The 16,127-nt window shown below is 46.0% G+C and overlaps 1 protein-coding gene across 2 annotated transcripts in view; it reads right to left on the bottom strand.

The window, feature by feature from the left end:
• The window catches only part of UBE3B (ubiquitin protein ligase E3B), a 30,513-nt gene that overhangs the window by 8,416 nt on the left and 5,970 nt on the right, over positions 1-16,127 (bottom strand). For both annotated transcript variants that reach the window (XM_019538849.1, XM_019538850.1), the window contains exons 8-20: positions 15,995-16,100; positions 14,648-14,768; positions 12,731-12,908; positions 12,322-12,491; positions 9,121-9,288; positions 8,143-8,314; positions 7,397-7,515; positions 6,745-6,859; positions 6,193-6,292; positions 5,351-5,470; positions 2,929-3,105; positions 2,713-2,823; positions 341-478 (exon numbers count right to left, since the gene is read on the bottom strand). In XM_019538849.1, the coding sequence (XP_019394394.1) occupies positions 341-478; positions 2,713-2,823; positions 2,929-3,105; positions 5,351-5,470; positions 6,193-6,292; positions 6,745-6,859; positions 7,397-7,515; positions 8,143-8,314; positions 9,121-9,288; positions 12,322-12,491; positions 12,731-12,908; positions 14,648-14,768; positions 15,995-16,100 (1,795 nt within the window). The remainder of the gene's footprint in view (positions 1-340; positions 479-2,712; positions 2,824-2,928; positions 3,106-5,350; positions 5,471-6,192; positions 6,293-6,744; positions 6,860-7,396; positions 7,516-8,142; positions 8,315-9,120; positions 9,289-12,321; positions 12,492-12,730; positions 12,909-14,647; positions 14,769-15,994; positions 16,101-16,127) is intronic.

Genomic DNA, 16,127 nt, shown 5'->3' with positions numbered 1-16,127 from the left:
GAACGGGGTTAACAGGCACCTTGCTCTTGGATCACACTCTCTCCTACAAGCTGAAACGTTTCAGCTATCCAGGACCATCTCTTCAGACCTGTAATGACCTGCAAGCATTTATGACAGACAGTAAGCCTCTTATTCCTACAAGTAGACAGATGGAAGAGCTCCCACCCTCAATATAAAAGGCAGGAAAAATTGGCTTAGTGTCTGTGGTCACCTAAAAGAGGGTTCACCCAGCCAAGACATTTCAGCTGGCAAAAGTTCACATCACCCTTGTTGGAATCACTTTGACTCCTTCCTGCAGCAGTTACCATGGAGTGTGAAGGCAGGGAGGATAAAGGCAAACCTTGATGGAGGTGAGGTTTTTATAGAACTCAGAGTCCAGGGAAGGAAGTTCATCCACAGAGCTGTAGAAGACACTGTGATGGTGCCCAAGCAGCTGACTCAAGAAGAAGGACGCGAATGGAACATCCACAACGATTCCCTGTAGCGAAGAAAGAAGAACGCACATGAATCTCCTGCCTCCATTTGCTACATGCAGTGCGTCTTGCCACACACCAGCCAAGCTAGGCCCTATCTAGCTGAGGACTTCCACCATTCCCTTTCTGGCCAATTGGTCTACTTCTTTCTTAAAGTGGCTGCCCAGTATTGGGCACAGTAGTCCTGCTGAAGCCCCCTAGCCCCAACCCAACAAACTAGTCACCTCCCCTGCTTCACACACAACATTCCTGCTGATGCATGTTGAGACATCCCACTTTTGTTTGCAACTGCCATGCATCACTGACTGGTGAGAAGGCAGCAATTAACTATCCACCCCCATTTGTTTTCTGCAGTACTCCTGCCTGAGCTAGTTATGCCTCATTTTGTTCAACTCCTGCCTCCTGGTTGTAATGCTTTGCACTTGTCTTTAACATTTTCATTTTGTTAAACTTGGGACATCTCCAGTGTCTCAAGAGAACTCTGAAATCTGGTCCTGCCCTCTAAAGTGGCTCAGGTTGTCTGCAAGTCTGAAGTGTGCACTCTACTACATTATCCAAGGCAATAATGAGAAGAATCAGCAGAAGTTGGCCCAAGACAGACCCTTACAGGACACCACTTGAAATGCCCTCTCCATCTGCCAGTGAACCATCTTATCCACCAGGCCGTTATTTTTATTTATTCATTTATTTTTTTAAAGCGGTGCAGATTGGCTAGGCATAACAATTTGTTCTTAAAGCAGCCCATACTGATTTGCTAACACCTTATTATCCTATGGGAGTTCATAAGCTGATTCTTTAATCATTTGTTCTAGGATTTTTCTAGTGATTTGCAATTCCTCAGGTTTGTCTTTTTCTTCTTTTGATAAATAAACCTCTCTAGAATGGCAGCCAAGCTCCAGAAGATAACTGACGATAACTGCTAGTGCTCAGAGATGGCTTAACTAGTTGCTTTAGTACTCAGGTGAATTTCTGTGAGCAATCTGCATACTGAAGGCTCAGTCCTTTTCCACTCAGCAGACACCATTGTTTGTCCAGTCCCGTTGCAGTGTGAATCACACTAGTGTGGCTTTGCTGGTTTCCTCTTTAAAGATTCACAGTCGGAGCAGAAGACTCATATGATGCAAGAGCCCAAAATAGGGCCTGACAAGGCTGAGGAACAGTGCCTTCTAAATGTAAGTGCCATCAGAGGGGGCATTTCAGCAAAAGCTGGCTTTGCTTCAGGGAAGATAAAAACCAATGATTTTATTTTTTATTTAAAATCAGATTTTTTTATTTAATTGTATTCTTTGATTTTGTTAAAATTAAAAAAAAAAAACTCTATATATAAAGAAAGTTTTAATTTGAGATATGTTAAAGCTCAAAGATATGATCACAGAATAGGGTTATAACTTTTAATTATATACTACTTGAGAAAATATAGTCACGTAACCTTTTTAGAAAAGGTTTATAAATAAGTCACAACAGGCCACAGACTATATTAGGGGCCCAATCTTATGGGGTGCCCAGAGGCTCCTCTATAGATTAGTAAAAATTAAAGAAAACCACTCTACCCAATGGGACTCAGTGCTCAGTCTAGAAGATCCTGGTAGGCATCTCCACGATGCTCAGTTTCAGTTCTCAAACTGTGGATTTGTGTCTGAAGACAGAACATCCTTGTTAACAGCAGGATATGGAGATGAGAGATAACGGACCTGATTACCTACCCATCAGCCCTCTTGTCTCTCTGCAAGTTTGTGTACATACAGTCAAGCCCTTACCTCTCTTTAAAAGTGCAAAGTTTCAAGAAGTTAAATGAATAAAGGATATCAAACAACAAGAATGCACTTTTTGTAGAAAACAATTAAAATCGAGGCTCCTCAACCAGCGATTTAAATCAATTCAATTTAAATCAAATCCACTCTGCTTTGCTTATTTCTCTCATACTTCATAGCAGCTGAGTCAACTTTACACCGGATACTTAGAACACTACAGCTGGGATTTCCAAAGGAGGCAAAAGAAGCTGAATGTCAGTAGGACTTGGGGAGCCTAATTTCCCTTAGATTTCTTTGCACATCACAGCTCAGTGCTGTAGCCAGACTCCATATATTGCGACCTTATGCTTTTTGAACTTTTTATGCTTGCCATGCATATCTCCAAGTACCTACTGCAATAGCCTGTATCTTCCAATTGTCTGAGGGTGTCATGACTTGAATCTGAGCAATGCTTTGTAAAAATGAATACCCACTCTCCTTCAGCTTACCTCATACACAGCCTTCCCAAGCATTTTCCCAACAAACTCAAAGAGCTGGAGGTAGTTCTCATGGATGTAGGATGTTGGGGAAGGATACAATCTTTCATCACCACTGGTGGTCTACAGAAATGCAATAAAGGCAAAACAGGAAGGAGAAGGTCAGGAACTAGTTAGGTTTTTGCATGTCCCGGTGGAAGCAGGGTCTCTGTGGCCCAGCCTCAGTACCTTGAAGAGGTTGAGTGCAGGGTCAAACACCTTCTTGATGATCTCCTCCAAGAACTCTTTGAACACGCCGTCTTGATCGATGCCAGCCTCATCAACCCCCAGGTCATTCACAAACTTCACTCTAATAACTCCTTTCATGGCGTTCTGAGAAAGCTGCCGGAGCTGTTCGTACCCATCCTGCCCAGATTGGAACAGGCACATCAGTCATACAGAGGCACACAAAACACCCTTCCACGTATGCAGCACTGACAAGCATATGCCTGCGTTTTACAGTGGGGTTCATCACCTTTGGAGTGGGGAACGCTGGCATCAATGCCTGAGATGAGGAAGCTGGGGAGTACACCACAATATGCTGTTCCTTAAACATTTAGTTTCATACAAAAATTGGAAAACCCCGTGCACAAGATTTCTGGGAAGGAATCTGCACTTTCCATGCCTTGGTGTGGCATGACAGACACTGCAGTCAGCAAATTATTCAGAAAATGATGAGTATAAGCAGACAGAGCAAAACCAAACAGATAATGACAGATACATGCAGGCATTTCAGTGGCTTATAAGCATTTTAAGAGAGACAAGAAGGGGCTAATGGGCCAAAGGGTACAGAGAGGGAAAGCAGAGATGTATTAAAACTAGTCAGTCATACAGGGGATTTTTTTTTTATTTTTAGCATAATCACCATGGTATCAGCTACCAGCCCGTGGACTGCTAAGTATCTCAATAGACAAATTCAAGATGGGCAGAAATATCTATTCTTTGGCTAGTCTATCCGAGGCTTGCACTATTTAAGCACATGCAAATTCAACAGACCCCCAAATTGAGGGGGACTGTTGGGTACATATGCCCAGTCCAAGCTTCTACTCCAAAACAGATATGTGGCACTTTCACTCTGCGGTCAGCTCTCAACAAGAGATAGTCATAGATGCCAAAGACACAATGAGAAAGTACTAAAGAAGGGCAAGGTGAAGCATAGCAATTAAGCCTCATAAAAATGCACCTTTGGTGGAACAAGAGATGCTGAGCTGAACTGAGTGTGATCAGTCAGCCTTGGAGGGCAAGAGACTGGGGTAGAAGTGGCTTAGAATGGAGTGCTTTGGCTGATGCACACACTTGGGGCGGATGCGGGTGGGGGAGAACATGACTGCACGACTATGCAGGCACGTTTTCTCTCTACCATCAACCAAACTTTGACAGTTCACTGCAAACATGTCAACACATGCTGGATCGCTTGGCAATGGAGCTGTGCACATGTTAAGCAGATGGATGTCAAATCCCACTGCCTGATCAAGGCATGAAAGGGAAAGTTTCACAGCTTGTTACAGCTAAATGGAAAAGAAACCACTATCCTCACAGTCCCTGCCAGGGAAGAAACCATCTCTTGGCATATAAAACAGCCCTCTAAGTAAGATCAATAACAAAATCTACAGGGCTTATTCTCTTTGCTGGCGTTCTCTATTTGCAATGGAAACAAAGACGTAAAAATGCTAATAGTGTCTCTTAGTCACTTGGGCTTCTGCATCTGTACAGAGCCTGTGTCCAGGGGCTCCAAGGAACTCAGAGTACAGGTTGGGCCTGGACTCACTAATCTGCACTCGTGTTTTGCTCTTCTGACGGTGCTGTTCATTTAGCCTTTGACACAGTGAGATGCATGGCACGCAGTCCTACGCTGCTGTCACATCAAACACAAACAGCAACATCCCCAGCTATCATCAAGATCTGGAGGAAGGTCAGCTGGCTCAAGTCAAATCCAGGCAACACTGAGGAAGCACCCTGATGATCTTGTCTTCCCTTAACCTCAGCTGGCTAAACCAGCCCGCTGCCTTGGGGCACTTTGAGATGCCATAGTATTGCTGGATGCCAAAGCACCAGGCAAGCAAAAATATGCCCACTTACATTTACCTAACCTTGTAGGCCACACGCTTAGGATCTCTAGGCTCAATTACTACTGTTAGACTCATTTTAGGAATGATTTCCACATCTGAAACATCTCTTAACAGCTACATCTCACTGAAACAAAGAAGCCATCGCCAAGAGAGGGGATCTGGGCGCAGCAAAATAGAACCACTCCGGAAGATGTGCTGAGGCAGCAGAACTCGCTGCTACAAGAAATAAGACCCCACATGCAAAAAACTCAGTGAGCCAGTGCTGCTCAGCCTTGTTTCCCTTCACTTCCTCATACACGGGCAAGTACATAACACATGCCAACCAAGCTGATTCTTCTTTAGGCCACCAAAGGACAGAGAAGGACTGATGCCACTGCCATTTTTATGTCAGATAGACTCTGATGCTATGGCAAGGAGATCACAAAAGGACCTAGATCAAGACCACTATGGATGAACACCACACCACGCAGTCAGACTGCGGTCACAAATGAGCAGCCAGGTTACCAGCGTGTAGATTAGCTTCTGCCAGCTGAGCCACTCACCTCCAGCATGCGGGAGCGGCGGATGGTGATGTGCGTGACATGAGGCGATGCAGAACTGGTTTCGACCAGCCCCAGCTTCTCCTTTTCTTTTATAACCATGTTTCGGAAAAGCAGCACCCTCTTAAACAGAAAAGCATAGGTCATCACAAAGACCAGGCATTCAGTTGTGCCGACAAGACACCCCCCATCCCAAAGTGAAAGGCAAATGAACAAGTCTTATGCCGAGGATGCAGTTTATTAAAAGCCATGATTCCCATTCAATAGACTATGGCTTTAAAAGCCAGCTGCAGCCTGGAGCAGGGAGCTTGCTAAAGGATGGGATCCTCAGGATTAGCTACTGTTCTGCTCATGGGAGTAGGCTGACTGATGTCAGCAAGACCTGCTCACAGAAAAGCAGAGGGATCTCACAGAGCCTGCCTCTGAGATATTGATCCCTACACAATTAGAGAGTTTCCTATTTGGGAAAGCTCCTACTCCACCTTGGCAACTTAGCAGCCTGGCAAAGGGAAAGCCCCTGCTTCCCCACCTCCCAGATCTTACGTGGGGCAGCTCAAAAAGTTACAGCTTGGTTGGTCTGTGGTTACCCTGCCTCTGACAGTAAGACTGGCACTACTAGCAGCCTACATCAGTTGCGTGTAAGCAACTACCCTCACAAACAAAACGCTCCTGAATGGAGAAGGTAAAACCAGCAGGAGACAAGAAGCAGAAGTGAGCCATTTTTAAAACTGCATTTTAGATTCAAATTTAGCACCAGAAAATACTGGAGACTGAAGTTGCTTCCTGTGGTCCAGAGCACAGCCCTTCAGAGTGCAAACATCCAGCCCCACCCAGGTCCCACTCACGTTCTTGTGGGGGATGACATGAGGGATGTACTGCAAGAGCAGCTGAGCTCGCCTCTTGTCTTTTTCCAACTCTTGGAAGAGCACGCTGGGCTTGAGGTCCCTTAAAAAGCAAGGCATATATTCAGAGACGCCCAAAAAACACCTAGTGAACACGGGGGCTTTGCAAAACAAACAGGAGGCAAGCATTTCCAAAGCACCTCAGTGACTTTGGCAACTTTGGAAGCCACATTAACACTAATCAGGCTCTTAAATGCTCCTTGAAGAAGGGATTTAAGAAGCTTTGGAAACATTTATTCCACCAACAGCAACTTGCACAAGGAGCATCGTTCTACAGAAGACTAGGAAGTGCCACCACTGGGGACCTCTTAAAACTAAAGAAAGCAAATGTAGTATGAAGAGCAATCCTGCCCAGGTAGAGGCATAGAACAACAGGGCATTTCACATCTCACGTCTAACTCAGCCTTCTTAGATGAGCTACAAAGAACTGTTGTGAGGGGAGAACGAGGAAGTCAGACAGTCATGCATGACCTCAGACTAGGATCAGACACTTACTTCCGCAGCCAGTGATCCTCTGGAGCAAAGCGCCGGCGACAGTCTCTTTCATACAACACCATCAGCCAGCCATGAACAGAATGGAAAAGCTCCAGTGTCTCTCCTTTGGCATTTTCTGCAGAAGCAAACACAAGCAGTGTTCAAAACTTCCTACACAATAGGGACTGCCAAGAAACAGTGTGCCTCATTGCCAACATTTGGCAAACCCCTGCTGCCTCATGTTCAATTGTAAGGTAAGGGGCTTCCCCCCTGATGTTAAAGGGGGCAGGGGGAGAACCTCATCATCGTATCAAGTAAATACAGTAATTATGTGAAGTCTTGTAATTGTGGGATTTGGACAAAGTTTAATGTTGCTTTTTAATTTAGTGCATCTCTGGACCACAGTTTTGAAAACCTAGCTGGCCCAGATGTTCTTATTCCAATGAAATACTAATTCATTAGGCTCTTCTACAGTACTCACCATGGCACCAATATCCAATCACCTGGACAATACACGTTTTTGTATTCAACAAGATACGAATTTATAAAGCTTAATCTGCAAAGCATTTGGTCAAACTACTGCAAGCTAAAGCCTCAGATTCTGAAATTCATGTCTCCTTTCTGTCACTCTGGTCCCCTCAGTCAAGCTGTTAAAAAAATAAAAACGACTCACCTACAATTCCATCCCAAATCATCTTGAACACAAAGGAGTTTAGGAAAGAGGAGATGGTGATGAGCTCTTCCAGTTTAAATGAGATCTGCTCTTCATAGACTTCTATGTCATCAAGAATTCTAGAAAAGGAAAATAACAGCTAGATATTTCACCTTTGAAAGAGGTTTTCTTGAGAGCAAATTTCTTCTGGCACATTTAGCAGGAATTCTTGTTTCCTGCGATTAGAACTCAAACTGGAAGCTAGCACTTTTTACAAAGAACTTAACAGTGCAAGCAAGTGCTCTTTTCTTTGGTTTAGAGAGAGACCTTTTGATGTAGATAAGATGCAACAAGTCACACAGCCAGTTAGCAATGCAGTTGTGGGTGGAACCCAGACACCCTGGCTCTCAGGGGAGCAGACTTGCTGCTACAGTAGAAGGTCATTCCTTCAAGCATCTTTTGAGCCTGAAAAGAATGTGACCTGGATTTACAAAAAGCTGATGCACATACACAGAGAAAGGCTCCTTCTTCCCTCACTCATTCCTTGTGATGGGATTTCCAGGATACCGAGTGCTCTGCTACTTGATCAGTCATTTCCTCCACTACCTGCATACCCCTGGCACACCATATGTGCTTGAAAAGTACCAATGCTGTTTTTTCACCTTACCTATTGATATGTAGATGCAGCACTGTTTCATCTCCCCTCCACAGAACACAGGACCTCCCTGTTAAAAATCTGTAGACAGAGCCACCTGAAAGTCACCTACGTGATAAGGTGCCGAGAGCAGTCGCAGAACAGCATCAGCATGGCCAGCAGTCTCTTGGATTCTTCCGTGTCGTTATTCAGGCATTCCAAGAAAAGCTTCAAGCCCCCCTGGGGTCCCAGCTCACAGATAAAAGCCCACAGCTTGGGTAATAGGTCATCGAGGTAAGTGAGGCCTGGAGGAGGCAAACAAAGGGAAGACAGGCTTTATACATCCCCATTCCCCTGCACAGAGAAAGAGAAGAGCAAGACTGGTTGTAGATCACCATTCATTTAGCAGAAATGAGGGTTTCCCTTTCAGATCAGGTGCTTGACTTTTCTTAACAGTAGTTCCACAGGGATTGGAGCCAGAAAGATTCCCCCTTAATAAGCAGGTAAGGTTTTGTATGTAGACTGTACCTTTCAGGCAATCACCTCCCAACTGTTTTTCAGCTGCTATTTAAATCACTTGTGACAGAATCGTTGCTATCCCCATAGAGAAGTAGTAGGTAGGGCAAGGAGGCACCTTTGAGACTAATAGGTTCAGAGAAGCATGAGCCTCCACTGCTAGTAAACTACAATGTCAGATATGCGATTTCTTCCTCCCTCCTTCGTAGGGAAGAGTAATTTGTTCTTAATGTACCAGAAACATTTACCGTTAGCACCACAAGCATTCATGTGACTACACTGCTCAGAAACATTGATCCCAATGCACAGTTCATTTCCTTTCAAGGTTTCCCTATAGAAAACCTATTTACTCTTCAGAAGTGTCAATGTCCAATAAAAAAAAGCAAACAACTTTATCAATCAAATGTCTGATCTGGGATGGAATGTGTTTTCCTTCCAGCTAGTCAATAAATTGTCTCCAGGAATGAAACCATCAGCAAAAGTCACAGGCATTTAACGAGAAGCACCATTTTTTCTCCTGCTTCCCCCCAGCCTCTTCCCCACCTTTATTCCAAAAGACGCTTTGAATCAAGACCCACCACATTCCCTGCCTGACCTGTGAGGATCTGTAGCCGGATCTGTGTGAGGGTCGCCAGCGTGGTTTGATAGAGGACGCAGATACTGCACACCTTCTGCACCTCGGCTGAATCCACCCGCTTGCCTCCAACTGGCTTGAGGATGTTGCGTACCGATGCAGACTTCTGGAAGGCTCGCTTGAACAGATCTGCCAGGAGACAAGGTGGAGAAGACACGTGCAGGTGGATCTAAGAGAGCAAGTCAATTCCCAGCCTGCCTTACTCTAAAGTCCTGGAACCATTAGGGTTGGGTAATGAGAACAGCCATCAAACTGGGCCAACATACAAAACCTGCCTGTTTCAGCAAGCTCACCATAGCTGGATGTCTTACAAAGGATGGCTTCAATTCCAGAAACACAAGCAAAGTTCTCTAACGGCACAATTCAAGTCATTTCTCTGGAGCTAAAAACCTTCTCAGAATCAGAGCAGCTAGGTCACACTAGACCAGGGGTGGGCAAAATGCAGCCCACCAGGCCATTCCATCTTAAAAAATTTAGAAAATGAATATTTATCTTCCCCTGGCTGCCTGTCACGTGGCCCTCACTGGCTTGCCAAAACTCACTAAGCGGCCCTCCACCCAAAATAATTGCCCGCCCCTGCAATAGACTATTTGGCACTTGTTTATGGTAGGCTTTGAGATGGGAGGATAACAGTGGGACTGTGAAACAGGAATTTCTGGGCTGTAATCCACCCTCCTGCCATGACTTCTTGGGGGCCTTAACTTAGTTTTGGGGATCAGTTAACTTAGTTTTGTTTCCCTTTCCACCTACAAAAGTAAGATAGCCAGCTCATCCCGGTAAGACACTAAAACCCTGAGATGATGACAGGCTGCCAGTTACGCTCTACTTTAAATACCACAAGAAAAATTAAAGCTGCACAACCAGCTTTATAGATTCATAGATGTAGGGTTGGAAGGGACCTTGTAGATCTTCTAGTCTGACCTCCTGCCCTGGGCAGGAGAGAAAACTGGGCTCAAATGGCCCCAGCTAGGTAAACGTCAAGCCTCCTCTTAAAGACCCCCAAGGTAGGACCCTTGGAAGCTGGTTCCAGATCCTAGCTGCCCTGACTGAAGCAGTGCCTTCTAACGTCTAGTCTGAATGTACTCACTAACAATTTATGGCCGTTATTCCTTGTTACTCCGGGAGGTGCTTGGGGGAACAAGGTCTCTCCCAATCCCCACTGGTCCCCCTAGTAAGTTTATAGACAGTCACTAGGTCCCCCCTCAGCCTTCTCTTGCAAAGCCTGAACAGAATCAGGTCCCGTAGCCTCTCCTTGTAGGGCCTGCCCTTCTGTCCCCGGATCACGCGAGTGGCCCTCCTCTGGACCCTCTCGATGCTGGCCACATCCCTCCTAAAGTGCAACGCCCAAAACTGGACGCAGTACTCCAGCTGCGGCCTGACCAGTGTTGCAAAGAGGGGGAGGATCACCTCCTTGGACCTGCCCGAGATGCATCCATAGATGCACGACAAGGTACAGTTAGCTCTACCGACTGACACCTCACATTGTCAGACATGTTCATCTTGGAGTCAATAATGACTCCAGGATCTCCTTCTGCCACTTTTGAGAAGGGAGTTTCCCAGCCTATCGGTGTGCTGCTCGTTCCTACAGCCCAAGTGCAGCACCCTGCACTTGTCAGTATTGAATCCCATCCTATTTTTATTTGCCCACCCCTGTAATGTGTCCAGGTCCCACTGTAATTTGTCCCTCCCTTCTAGTGTGCCCACCTCACCCCAAATCTTGGTGTCGTCTGCTAATTTAAACAAGGTGCTTTTCACCCCATCGTCCAAGTTGCTAAGACATTGAACAGTGAGGGCCCAAAGACCGAGCCCTGGGGGACTCCACTGTCCACTTCCCTCCAGGTCAAATATGATCTGTCCACCACCACTCTCTGGGTGTGGCCCCTCAGCCAATTTGCAATCCATCTGACTGTGTAGGCATCAGTGCCACAGTCGCTTAGCTTTTTAATGAGTATGGGGTGGGAGACAGTGTCAAAGGCTTTCCTGAAGTCCAGAAAGACTACATCCACCATGACACCTGCGTCCAATGATTTTGTGACCTGACTGTAGAAGGCAATCAGGTTGGTCTAACAGGACCCGCTCCTAATAAAACCGTGCTGGCTGCCCTTGAGCATCGTCCCTGCTGCTGGCCCATCACAGATGTGCTCCTTGATGATCTTCTCAAAGAGCTCCCCCAGGATTGAAGTAAGACTAACGGGCCTATAGCTGCCCGTGTCCTCCCACTTCCCTTTTTTAAAGATGAGGACCACGTTGGCCCTCTTCCAGTCATCCGACACCTTGCCAGAGCACCACGAGTGCTTGTAAAGCCGTGCCAGAGGCCCCGGAATAACCCCTACCAATTTCCTCAACACCCTGGGGTGGAGAGCATCTGGACCTGCTGACTTGAACACATCCAGCCCCTCCAGAAGTTCCCTAACTCAGTCCTCCCTGACCCTAGGCCTGGCGGAGTTTCTCCTGAGTCTGTCCTGAATCTCGGTAGGGGAGTCCCAGTCCCTGCACAAGAAAATTGAGGCAAAGAAATTGTTAAAGAGGTCTGCTTTCTCCTCTAGTACAACCACCAGATTGCCAAGCATATTCTGCAGGGGCCCCATATCACCCAGTGCCTTCTTCATGCTCCCTATGCATTTAAAAAAGGACTTTTTGTTATCCTTGATGCTAGCCCTAGTTCTGTATCTGCCTTAGCTTTCCTAACAGCCTCACTACAGACCCGAGCAGTGGAGGTATACTCCTCTTTGGTGATAACCACTCCCTTACACTGGGTGTATGCCTCCTTTTTGGCAATCAGGCATTCCCAAATGCCTTTGGTGAGCTAGGAGAGCTTCTGGGCACTCTTGCCCCCTTTGCTTCTCATTGGGATTGTCACCCCTTGGGCTCTGAGTATCATCTCCTTAAGGAATGACCACTCATCTTGGGCACCCAGTTCCCCTACTCTCCAGGACCCCAGTGCCTCTCCCACTAATCTTCTCAACTCATTGAAGTTGGCCCTCTTGAAGTGCCTCCGTGACACCAAAGTAAGTGACAGGACTGAAGAGTCTAAGCAGGGTTTCAAAGTTGGGAAGAGCTGCTGCGGGGAACTGCTCAAAGGGAAGCCAGTCAAACATTCACCAGCAAGAGAGGAAGCAACACCCAAACAATGTATGTAGGGACCTACTGAACTGAACCTACTTTTCATGGGAAGGCTGTTCTGAGGGGAAGTAGGCTGCACTGATGGATGGGCTGTTTCTGGATTTTCCAGCAGCTTCTTGCTGAGAACATCACTGAAGAGGGTGCGGATCATGTGGACACCCCAGAGGTGCTGCAGTTGCTTAGTCAGCAGAGGCATGGACTCATTTAAGCTGAAAAAGAAGTCAGGAGGAAGAGAGACAGGAATGTAACAATACACTTATCTCAGGTAATGCATAGCACAGGAATGCAGTCCCAGGCCTCCTGGCACCATTGCAACACAGCTAGGGAAATGCAAGGTAAGCATGACTACTCTCTATCCTGTGCAACTGGAATGCACTGCAGGCACTGTACTCCTACAGAAAAAAATTAAACCCCTGAGCAGAACACCTCCTGGGTCCCATTTGCTTACCCATAATCCACAGTTTGGGAGAACCAGCCCAGGACGGGGTGCCAGTGCGTGAGGTTGGACTTCTTTTGAGACACATACTTCTGGCAGTAGGAGAGCATGTAAATGAGTACGCTTACAAAGAAAGCTGTCTCCTCTTCCAGCACCTTGTCATTCAAGGAGCCCAGGTAAACCAGGTTGCCTAAAAAAACCAAAAAACCACTAGCTGTGATTTACAGTGAGCATGGAGCATCCACTGAAGACAGAGGGGGCTGAGATTACACAGTCCTCTCCATCATCACCATCCCTGTTGCTTGCTAGTACTGGACTGCTTGCTACCAACACCTTCCACAGTACTTCAGATCAGGCTATTCATGCTCTCTTTCTTGTTAAGTGAAGGCTTTTGATAGCAATGGAAGGAAAGGGTTATTGTGAAGAGCTAGATCCTCTGACTTTGTAGAAGAAACCCTTTTGTCTGCCCCCCTTTCAAATGTGAAGCTCCTCCATATGGCAAAAGCCCCTCTTTTAGTATTTGCCCCCTTTTGGGGATGCTTTCTCTTTTCTACCTTTTCTTCCTTCCTCTCTTTTTCTTTTATCATATCAAATACACCTTATATAAAAAGAATAATGTAGTGAAAATAGAGCTTGTAGATGCTTTTACAAAAGTACTTTACGTTTAAAAGTAAGTTGTACCATGTGACAATGTTAGCAAGAGCAGGAATCTCTGTATGGAGCATGTCACTGAATGAATCGTGGTTGACTGTGTAACACAGTAGCTAGTCTGGATAAGTATGTTAATGAGCAGCAATTAACACCTACAAAATCAGAGACCAAGGAGAAGAAAGAATCAATAAAGAGCCAGGAATTCCCGGAAACTTCATTGTTAAAGGTATGGAAGCCCCCGTTTGAACTAATCAATGCTGGGAACAGACCCTTGGGGCTGAAATACCCACTGATCAACCGCTTCCAGAGCTCTGGCATCACAGCAGTGAATCAATGAAAATTCACTAAAGGACTCCTGAGACTGCACGTACATGAGGACATGACCCCTGGGGCTGACAGATGCCATCCAGCAGCTACCAAGAGAGATGTCCCTTGAGGTCAACAACCCCTGGATTGGGTAAGCCCGAAGATTGGGGAGTCACCAAAGTCTGCCAGAGAGGGATAAAAAGGTAGTGAAGAATGACCCTCAATGGCCCCCTCTTTGACCTGACCAGCACCCTGCCTGTCCAGCCAGAAAGACCAGTTGGTGACCCCCTTTTGAAGTAACATCACACTGAAAGAAACCTCAACTGGTCATTGACGGTGGACTCCAGCGCTTGGGGACAGGTATATCTTGACACCAGTGCTTAGTGTTCAGAGCTAGCTACTGTGTGTGCGTGCGTGAATGTGTGTTTGAGGGAGTCAGCACCAAGGCTTATGGTCTGACTTTTGCATCCGTCCGATAAATTAGAATTCTATGATGATACTGTGAGTTGGTGCTTTGTAGCCAACAACTTCATTTTTAGCTTAAGATCCCTGACTTGTTGTAGTATTTTGAAATGAAACAAGGGCCTGAACAGTTTAGAAGTCTAGAGTGTTCAGCAATATCACACCCACGTGAGATTCAGATTTTGCACAGGTGACCATTTTGCAGTGGTTCAGTAGAACAGACCAAAATGCAGCATTCTGAAGACTGTCATACAGCTTCTCCAAAAGCCAGTGGCCCCTGATTCCAGCAGGTACATCAACACACCACGATCACACTCCATTATGGCACAAACTATCCTCCTGAACCTCCTCCAAGAACACATTAAAATCCAGGCTCTTTATGAAATTTTGAGCCCTGCAGAAGGACTGACTTCATTCCAAACTTACGGAGACCCTCTCAAAGCAGGGTAAGACTCTGGAAAAGTTCCTCTTCTACACGCAAGGAGCTGAGATTCCAGATCCCCAGCTTACCCAGTAAGCAAAGAGTGTGACTTCCTTCCAGACACACGCATACGTCTCGGCATTGGGCTTCGCGACTTAGATACAAGATGAATTTGCGGAAAAGGCCGTGAGATTCTAACACTGCCAGGCGCTGAAAGACAAAATGGCATCGTTCAGTCAAGTTACAAGTTAGGCAGATGGGCATCACGCACAGCAACCATATCTGATGCATCATCAGTAACCTCAATCTACTGCCCTGCTTCATCGGTAACTAATCCCTGCCATAGAACATCTCCTGCCATGACTGGGCACTTTCTAGCAAGTCACCAGGATAACTTTCATTTTGCTCAAGTCTACAGAGTTTTAAAAAACCCTGTTGTTCCGTGAAATTCTCCTGCAGCAGACACCATACTACATTACCAGGGAGTATATTACCTACTGCCCAGCTCTCTTCCTATGCGTGATTAGTGTCTCTTGTGGTTTACTTGCTCTCCTGTCACAAAGTTACCAGGGAAATGAAAGGCAAAACAAAAAGCCAAAACTGACAAGCCACAAGAAGTCTGGAGTCTCATACCTAAGAAGCACTCTCCTCAAAACTTACCTACTGCTGGCCATGTTAAGCATTGTACTAAGCCTAAAAAACTGAACTTCCACAGCAGTCTCCCATCTCACCAGTTCCCCCAGAACAAGCTCTGCACAGTATCTTATGTGGTAGGTGGTATGCATAGGTTCTAAGTACACAACCCTATAGAGAGGATCAGACTATTCTGGAAGGGCAGAACAAAACACAGCTCTGTTGTATTCAGTATTTTTATCATGGCAGCAGCTACAGCTCTCAGCCAAGATTGGGGTCCCCTTGCGACACAGGCCTTGTCCCAAGAATCTGAATAACCAGAGAGAATAATGCTCCTTTTTTTCCTACCCATTATACAGATGGGGAATGGAGGCACTGACAAGTTAAGAGCCTTGCTTAAGGTCACACAGGGAGCCTGCAGCAGCCGTGGACAGAACCCATATTTCCCAAGTCCCAGCCCACAACCTTAATCCCACAAGCTCCATTCCTGTTTCAGGGCTCCTTGGGCAACACCAATCCCAGAGCTGCAAAATCCTACTGAGACTGTTGGCAAGCCTTTTGTGCATAGGAGAATACTACAGAGGCATGATGGATGCAAAGGAGGACATAAAGAAGGTGGGAAAGATTAGAGGCTTCCATTTTAAAGGGATAATATTAGCAGGGAGAAAGCTTATTGTTCAGTTTTAAAGTAACAAGCAATGAAGAGCACAGAATTTTAATTATACAGAGCAGCCAAGGACTAGCTACGGCCTATGTTACACTCTCAATGGGCTTGGGATCTTGTGAGAAAATAGCCCACTTACCTCAGGGGTTAGAGTAGCAAGATGAGTCATTATAGCAGGCACTGACATGATGTGAATCAGGAAAGATCTCAGCAGATTGTCAGAAAATTGAGCAGCAATCACAGGGCTGGAGAGAGAAAAATACTTGAGACGC

Source organism: Crocodylus porosus, unplaced genomic scaffold, assembly GCF_001723895.1.
Source record: "Crocodylus porosus isolate Cpor-Errol unplaced genomic scaffold, CroPor_comp1, whole genome shotgun sequence".
NCBI lineage: Eukaryota > Metazoa > Chordata > Crocodylia > Crocodylidae > Crocodylus > Crocodylus porosus.
Note: the sequence above shows the minus strand (reverse complement) of the source record. Positions and strands in the feature narration are given on the sequence as shown.